The sequence below is a fragment of the Montipora capricornis genome, chromosome 11, assembly GCF_036669925.1.
Source record: "Montipora capricornis isolate CH-2021 chromosome 11, ASM3666992v2, whole genome shotgun sequence".
Taxonomy (NCBI): Eukaryota; Metazoa; Cnidaria; class Anthozoa; order Scleractinia; family Acroporidae; genus Montipora; species Montipora capricornis.
This window is the reverse complement of record NC_090893.1, coordinates 19539509-19548685: the sequence shown is the minus strand read 5'-3', so window position 1 is coordinate 19548685 and position 9177 is coordinate 19539509. Positions and strand designations below refer to the sequence as shown.

General features: G+C 42.6%; 1 protein-coding gene across 1 annotated transcript; it reads left to right on the top strand.

The window, feature by feature from the left end:
• Positions 1-1281: 1281 nt before the first annotated feature.
• Positions 1282-8965, top strand: LOC138024365 (tetratricopeptide repeat protein 28-like). The gene is made up of 2 exons (XM_068871536.1): positions 1282-6000; positions 7491-8965. Exons 1-2 carry the CDS (start codon positions 1335-1337, stop codon positions 7508-7510), a joined length of 4686 nt encoding a protein of 1561 aa, XP_068727637.1. The 5' UTR covers positions 1282-1334; the 3' UTR covers positions 7511-8965.
• The last annotated feature ends 212 nt before the right edge of the window (positions 8966-9177 follow it).

Genomic DNA, 9177 nt, shown 5'->3' with positions numbered 1-9177 from the left:
TGTCAGTGTCGTTTGAAAATGTCAATATCAATCGCTCGGCTGTACTTATTACCTTATGCCCTCTTTTTGGGACTTCACGAGGGGTAATATCCGCTTCTATTTCTCGCAATATCACCGTGAAGTCCTCGAATTTCATTCTTATCATCTGGTGATAAGCTGGCGTGTCTTCGGCGGCTAGTTCTCGAACAATATTGGTGAAATAACCATTCTCTTGTCGTCTTCGGTTTCTTCAAGCTCGTCGAGCACGAATAACACTGATAAACATCGCTTAAATCTCCCTTTCTTTTCCGCCATGTTGCAAACATACGTGGATGCTACAACGTGGTGTACGCTGGGAAATATCCTTACCCACAACCCAATGCGTCTCATGTTTGTTCAAACATGTTGAATGGATGTTTGGTATCGTTTGGCCACCCCCTAATTTCAACATGTTGCACTGTCCAACATGCAGCCAACATGTTGGGTCGTTTAACATTTACCGTTTGGCCGGGCCTTTAGTATATAAATAAACACACACCTATGAGATGTTCACTGCCATCAAGCGCAAGATAACCTCTTGTGCAGGTCAATCAGTGGTAAAGAGATAATTATACGCAATGCAGAGAAAACATAAACTTAGTGTAATGTATAATGTGATAAATGTGACGTAATTTATTTAAGCTACTTACCGGACGGTTATAGATAATTACTTTCTAGAGCAACTTTGAGATTCCAGGGGACATTTAGAGCAGTCTGTATGTCATAAAAAGTGATTGACCACCAGCTTTAAACACTGGTATCACACGAGCAATTTGATTTGATCAGGAAAATCTGATGACAAAAGACAACAATATTACTTTGACTAATATGGGACAAATTTTTGCCATTTAAATACGCCTATTTTGTACGGTCAATTCTGGCTTTAAAAATTCAGTTTAAATCAAACAAAGCCCTCAGCAAAAGAAGTAAAGAGTTTGACGATAACAGCAAAAAAAAGACCTAATCGGCTAACTCAATCATGTACCCAATTCAAACCATTTGGGAACAAAACGTTTTGTTCCAGGTATTTTCATAGCATTTAAATATGAAGGGTACATTATCATGCAAATACAATGCACAAAGAATGTTAATCCCGGGTGATTTGAATTGGGTACAACACTGAATTAGCCCATTAGGTCTATTGTCTTTGTTAGACCCATAATGACATGCGGTCTCTTTTGTGTTGGTTTGGCTACGTACCTGCAGCATTTGTGGTCAGTGCATTCAACTTCTCATGCTTTCTTTTGTATTTTTCAAGGAGTGCCCTCACTTTCAAAGACGACCTTCCTTGTTCTTAAGAGTTCTTGTAATCAAGAATGGCAGACAACAAGATGAACGTTTTCGAGCAGCTTATACAAGACCTTAGCGTTGCCAGAAAAGAGGGAAACAGAAAAGGGGAGGGTATTGCATATTTGAATTTAGGCAATTATTATTATGGCTTGGCTTATTTTGAACAGGCCAAGAGGGATTACACAGAAGCATTAAGGATTTTTAAGGAAATAGGTTTCAGTGCTGGAGAAGGAAAAGCCTGTGGCAATCTCGGTCGTGCTTGTCACAGTCTGGGATATTTTAAGCGAGCCACTGCGTATTATAAACAACATCTTAGCATTGCAAAAGAAGTAGGGGATAGGGCCGTCGAGGGAAGGGCCAATGGTAATCTCGGCAACTCTTATCACAGTCTGGGGAAATTTAAGCGAGCCATAGAGTATCACAAACAAGATCTTTGCATTGCCAAAGAAGTAGGGGATAGGGCCGGGGAGGGAAGGGCCAATGGTAATCTCGGCAACGCTTATCGCAGTCTGGGCAATTTTAAGCGAGCCATGGAGTATGATGAACAACATCTTAGCATTGCAAAAGAAGAAGGGGATAGGGCTGGGGAGGGAGGGGCCAATGGTAATCTCGGCAACTCTTATCAGGGTCTGGGGAATTTTAAGCGAGCCATAAAGTATCACGAACAAGATCTTAGCATTGCACAGGAAGGAGGGGATAGGGCCGGGGAGGGAAGGGCGAATGGTAATCTCGGCAACGCTTATCACAGTCTGGGCAATTTTAAGCGAGCCATAGAGTATCACGAACAAGCTCTTAGCCTTGCAAAAGAAGGAGGGGATAGGGCCGGTGAGGGAGGGGCCCTTGCTAATCTCGGCAACGCTTATTGCAGTATGGGATATTTTAAGCGAGCCATAGAGTACCATGAACAACATTTTACCATTGCAAAAGAAGTAGGGGATAGGGCCGGGGAGGGATCGGCCAATGGTAATCTCGGCACCGCTTATCACAGTCTGGGCAATTTTAAGCGAGGCATGGAGTATCATGAACAACATCTTAGCATTGCAAAAGAAGTAGGGGATAGGGCCGGAGAGGGAGGGGCCAATGGTAATCTCGGCAATTCTTATCACAGTCTGGGAAATTTTAAGCGAGCCATAGAGTATCATGAACAACATCTTTGCATTGCCAAAGAAGTAGGGGATAGGGCCGGGGAGGGAAAGGCCAATGGTAATCTCGGCAACGCTTATTGCAGGCTGGGCAATTTTAAGCGAGGCATGGAGTATCATGAACAACATCTTAGCATTGCAAAAGAAGTAGGGGATAGGGCCGTCGAGGGAAGGGCCAATGGTAATCTCGGCAACTCTTATCACAGTCTGGGGAATTTTAAGCGAGCCATAGAGTATCATGAACAACATCTTTGCATTGCGAAAGAAGTAGGGGATAGGGCCGGGGAGGGAAGGGCCATTGGTAGTCTCGGCAACGCTTATCGCAGTCTGGGCAATTTTAAGCGAGCCATAGAGTATGATGAACAACATCTTAGCATTGCAAAAGAAGTAGGGGATAGGGCTGGGGAGGGAGGGGCCAATGGTAATGTCGGCAACTCTTATCTCAGTCTGGGGAATTTTAAGCGAGCCATAAAGTATCACGAACAAGATCTTAGCATTGCAAAAGAAGTAGGGGATAGGGCCGGGGAGGGAAGGGCCAATGGTAATCTCGGCAACGCTTATCACAGACTCGGCAGTTTTAAGCGAGCCAAAGAGTGTCACGAACAACATCTTAGCATTGCAAAAGAAGTAGGGGATAGGGCCGGGGAGGGAAGGGCCAATGGTAATCTCGGCAACGCTTATCACAGTCTGGGCAATTTTAAGCGAGCCATAGAGTATCATGAACAACATCTTAGCATTGCAAAAAAAGTAGGGGATAAGGCCGGGGAGGGAGGAGCCAATGGTAATCTCGGCAACTCTTATCACAGTCTTGGGAATTTTAAGCGAGCCATAGAGTATCATGAACAACATCTTTGCATTGCAAAAGAAGTAGGGAATAGGGCCGGGGAAGGAACGGCCAATGGTAATCTCGGCAGGGCTTATAACAGTCTGGGCAATTTTAAGCGAGCCATAGAGTATCACGAACAACATCTTAGCATTGCAAAAGAAGTAGGGGATAGGGCCGGGGAGGGAACGGCCATTGGTAATCTCGGCAACGCTTATCGCAGTCTGGGCAATTTTAAGCGAGCCATAGAGTATCACGAACAACATCTTAGCATTGCAAAAGAAGTAGGGGATAGGGCCGGGGAGGGAACGGCCAATGGTAACCTCGGCAACGCTTATCACAGTCTGGGCAATTTTAAGCGAGCCATAGAGTATCATGAACAACATCTTAGCATTGCAAAAGAAGTAGGGGATAGGGCTGGGGAAGGAGGGGCCAATGGTAATCTCGGCAACTCTTATCACGGTCTGGGGAATTCTAAGCGAGGCATAGAGTATCATGAACAACATCTTAGCATTGCAAAAGAAGTAGGGGATTTTGCCGCGGAGGGAATGGCCAATGGTAATCTCGGCGTTGCTTATCACAGTCTGGGCAATTTTAAGCGAGCTATAGAGTATTTTGAACAACATCTTAGCATTGCAAAAGAAGTAGGGGATAGAGCTGGGGAGGGAAAGGCCAATGGTAATCTCGGCGTTGCTTATCACAGTCTAGGCAATTTTAAGCGAGCCATAGAGTATCATAAACAAGATCTTAGCATTGCACAAGAAGTAGGGGATAGGGCCAGGGAGGGAAGCGCCAATGGTAATCTCGGCAACGCTTATCACAGTCTGGGCAATTTTAAGCGAGCCAAAGAGTATCATGAACAAGATCTTAGCATTGCAAAAGAAGTAGGGGATAGGGCCAGGGAGGGAAGTGCCAATGGTAATCTCGGCAACGCTTATCGCAGACTCGGCAATTTTAAGCGAGCCATAGAGTATCATGAACAACATCTTAGCATTGCAAAAGAAGTAGGGGATAGGGCCGGAGAGGGAGGGGCCAATGGTAATCTCGGCAACGCTTATCACAGTCTGGGCAATTTTAAGCGAGCCATCGAGTATCACGAACAAGATCTTAGCATTGCAAAAGAAGTAGGGGATAGGGCCGGGGAGGGAAAGGCCTATGGCAATCTCGGCAGGGCTTATGGCAGTATGGGTGAGCTTGAAAATGCTCTTCTCTTTAACGAACAACATCTTACTATTTCCAAGGAGACGGAGGATCCAGTAGGGCAAGGAATGGCTTGCTATCGGCTTGGTCTTTTTCATGAATTTTTAGGCTCGTTATGCAAAGCCCTTAATTTTTATCGTCTAAGCATAAAACGTTTCGATGAAACAAGGCGTCTTCTTCAGTTAGAAGACGCATGGAAAATAAGCTTTCGTGATACATGCCATTGGGCGTACACAGCTCTGTGGACAGCACTTTTGAAGAATGGAGAGGTTGCTGAGGCTTTGTTTGCTGCTGAACAAGGACGAGCACAGGCTTTGACAGACATTTTGAAGGTGCGATTTGACGTTGATGAAGAACCTACCTCGGCAATTGCGAGGACGGAATCTATGTCCGCTCTTATGAAATATTTGCCTTTACAAACAGTTTTCATAGCACTTGCAGGGAACAAAATCAGTTTTTGGCTTCTGAGAAGAGGAAGCGGAATAAACTATAGGGAAAAGGAAATCGAAAATGGAACTGCTGACTCACTGATAAAGACTGCTTTTAAACAGATTGGCGCTGGGGCTGTTGTCCGATGCGAGGATCGCTCTGTACACAGACATCGCAGTCCGTTCTCTGGCAGTGGAGAAGTTGTTGAGGAATCTTTTCAGTCTTTCAGCGTGTCCGACAACCCCTTGCAGTCCTTGTATGATTTCTTAATCAGTCCCATTGCAGACTTGCTCCAGGGTGATGACTTGATCTTTGTTCCTGATGGACCATTTTGCTTGGCTCCTTATTCTGCATTGAGTGACTCTGTCAGGATCCGTACTTTTCCCTCGCTAACCGCCTTAAAAGTGATCTCTAGTGCACTTAACGACTTCAATAGTAAGAATGAAGCGTTACTTGTGGGCGATCCGTGCTTGAAGGAAATCACTTGGGGCACCGGTGGACCCATTTATAAACAGTTGCCATGCGCGAAAAAAGAGGTGGAGATGATTGGAGAACTTCTACAGACCACGCCTCTCACGGGCGAAAATGCAACGAAAGCTGAGGTCCTGAGAAGAATAAAATCAGTTGCTTTAATCCACATTGCGGCTCATGGAGATGATGAATTTGGAGAAATTGTTTTGGCCCCAAATCCCAACCGTGCATCCCAGATTCCCAAAGAGGAAGATTACATGTTAACAATGAACGATGTTCATGCAGTTCGTCTTCAGGCAAAGCTGGTTGTGCTGAGTTGCTGTCATAGTGGTCAGGGAGAGGTAAAATCTGAGGGTGTGGTGGGAATAGCCAGAGCTTTCCTGTGTGCTGGTGCCCGGTCTGTTCTGGTGTCACTCTGGGCAATTGATGATGAGGCGACCTTCTTGTTCATGAAGAGTTTTTATCAACACTTGGCAGATAGGAAAAGTACAAGTTTAGCTCTTCACCATGCCATGAAATCTCTTCGGGAGACAAAGGAGTATTCCGCCATTAAATACTGGGCGCCATTTGTTCTAATTGGCGATGATGTCTCGTTTGAATTTGGGCTACAGCAACTCGAAAAGGATGGTAAGCGCTCTTCGAATATGATTTTAATTACTGAAAAGAAATATGATGTACAGGTTTCGTGTCGGAACGTTGTCGAGAGAAAAAGGTGAGGTGGGTATCAGAGGTTTTTTCTCGCGCGTGGCAGACGAGCGGGTCACAATAGAGACATAACCGACACCGAAAACAGCGCAAGAAAAACCTCTGGCACCCAGTGTAGGTAAGTTCCTCATAGAGAAAGGGTTTAAAATCGGTCGTCAATGTAGTTCATTTACAAACTGCTTTGGCTAAGGACTAAAATAAATATTAATTGCATTCACCGGCTGGTCTTTTATATACCGGATCCGAAATAGTTAATATTCATGAAATAAAAGAACAAAGCGAACATAATAATGCATAATTAGCAAGGCCTGATCGGAATAACAATGATTCTTTTGTCCTCTGCCATTTTACTCTGCTGTATGAAATTCTACCCCATTCACCGGGTCGGGTACGTGTAAACAGTGCGATGAACTGAAAAGAAATCACTAATTGCCGGTTACCGCCGTAAAGTAAAGTTAGATAGGGAGGTTAAGCACGCGCGTTTTTGAGGCGCAGACGGCAACCGTAAGAGAACATTTCGCGTGCCAGGACATTGATGTCTCCCAGATTTTTATGCTAAGAATCTCTAAAGATACTTAAGAATGTAAATGTGGTTGTTTGAAGACGAGGTAAAGGGGAAAACTGTTCAAGCGCGTGCTTAAGCTCCGTATTGAGGGCTTATAGACTACATCATGTCACAGTTATACTTAGTTGAATATGAATTGTTGCTCTCTTCCTAAGCTTATCTATGTAAAAACGCTTTCACGGATGAAAAAAAATTGTCTTAAGTGCTACTATGATCAAAAAAACATTTCCTTTTTTTTCTTCAGATTTTGAAAGTGTGTTCGCTTAACACCTGACTGGCAAAATTTTGAGCTTTGAGTTTTATCCAAAGGTTGTTTATTTTGAGTGTCAAGTTTTGGATTTCACGGTCCTCCATTTCTCAAGTTCAAAACTGACCGATTGGACCTTGGAGGGTTGGATCTAGGGAAAATGACGTCATTTACTCACTAGCTTTAAATTTCAGCGTGTAAACTCAACTTACTATATATGCAAGACATGAGTTTGAAAATGTGAAAGCCCGAAACTCCCGTGCTGCATATTAATTCAGCAGCATACACACGCATTGCGTTTTTAAAGGAGTGAGTGTTTGACGTCATTTTCTCCTCGACCCAGCTCTCTGAAGATTTTAAAGTTAGCAATGGCGGACCAATAAATGAGAAAATTCCAGTTAAAATAGACAGGTGTCTCTTTAAAATCAGAACCTAAAACTGGGGTCACTTAGTATTTAGTTAACATAGTTTTGAAATTTAAAGAAAAAGAAGAATTCGGTCTTAGTAGCACTTTAATAATCATTTATCAATCAGAATGAAATTCCTAATCGTCATTTAACCCGCTATCTTTTTTCTTTTCTTTCTTACTTTTTTTTTCAGAAACGGCGTCCAAAACTTGAGATAAATACTTCTTGGACTGTAATGCGTCAATATGTCAATTTCCTTACTTCAATTAAATGAGTTATTGTAAGCATTCAAGCATTCAACCTCATCATAAGCGGTAAAGGAATATGGTGAACTTTCCATTTAAGTCCAAGACAGAGTTTCCAGGAAGAACCGTTTTTCATGCATACTGGAAAGGCTAAATATCAATGCTGTCACATGTTATGATCATCCTTTTTTTCTCAAAAAAGCAAAAATTTAAGACAAAGTTGCCAGGTCTTCTCATTAGTCTTTCTGTGAAAAAAAGGTGCGAAAGACACCTTATTCCAAAATGGCCGCCATTTAAATATTCTTTTGCTTTTATTCAAATTTGCCCTTGATGCCTCGTTCTTAAGCCTAAAATTCAAAAGAATATTTTTTCTTGAACGAGGCAACAAGGGCCAATTTGTATGCGCATAAATCAGCGGCCATTTTGGAATAAGGTGTAGAGAGCCCATGGACAAAGAAATGGCAAGTTTTTCTGAAGAATCTAAAATGTAGATTTCCTGAGATTTTTAAAGAAGGCCAACGCAAAATAAAAAAAAATGGCCGACTACTGGGGCAAATTCCTAGAAGCTAACAAATTAAGAAAGTAGAAATTACTTGATGTCCTAATTAATATACATAAAGGTTTAAGACTCGAACTTTTCTATTCAAGAAATTGCTTGAAAAAGGTTCCAGAATCAAACTAATAGGAAGTTTCTCAGAAACGCGGATTTTCTAAGATATTGCCACAGAGGTGCAAGGCAGAATATTTTTAAAAGTGGGCGATTTCTTAGGCAGATTTCTAGACTAGGAAAAGAACTTCAGGATTTGAGCGATCTCTTTGGGCAATTTCTTAGAGGAACTTCAAGAAGGTTAATAACTTGGAAATAATAGTGATGTTTGATCTCTTATTTAGCATGCATTGAAAGTTTAAACTGTAGAAATATTTCCTCTTTTAGTCGTAAAACTTTCAATGCAAACTTGTTCGGTGATTACGATCAATGCATAGATTGATTGGTGCATGCTAACTAGTCTTACTAACCGAGCGCTAGGGCCGTACTGGGGAATATTGGCCCGAGGTCGTGGCAGTACGGACCGAGCGCAGCGATGTCCGTACAAAAACGACCGAGGGCCAATATTCCCCAGTACGGTCCCAAGCAAGTGAGGTTAGTAAGTAGTTTATTATATGGCTTTTTAATTACCTTTTGCTTTGTTTGTGCAAGGCCGTAATCGGCCCCTGGGCATTACGGGAGAATAATGCCCTACAATTCAGTCACAATTAGCCAATCAGAGCGCGCGTTATATCGGTTACAAACACAAGCCATATAATAATAAGTAGTAATCCTCTTAATCCAAACGGTCGGTGTCACAGTAATGAATAATCTTAGGCATATACAAGACTCATAGTCATAGTCTCTTTGTTTTGTAAATAAACATGAAACCTCAAATGTGGTTTACAAAAGAAAGCTCTGAATGACCAGTGCTTTACTTATTCAGAATTTCGATACAATCGTCGCAAATGGCAACTTGATGCGCAGATTGGCTACCGAAACTACAGAGGAGAGTATTATAGAGTGTTTTCACTCACATGATCAGTAACCTTGTTTTTTAGCGAAAGAAAAAGAAAAAGTTTGCATGATAACAGAGCTCAATTCCCGGA

What these genes read in the sequence shown, in the direction of transcription:
- LOC138024365 (XM_068871536.1), top strand. Translation starts at nt 1,335, where the DNA reads ATGGCAGACAACAAGATGAACGTTTTCGAGCAGCTTATACAAGACCTT. An exon ending in ACAGCAACTCGAAAAGGATG is followed by an intron (nt 6,001 to 7,490) that starts GTAAGCGCTCTT and finishes TTTTTTTTTCAG; the next exon opens with AAACGGCGTCCAAAACTTGA.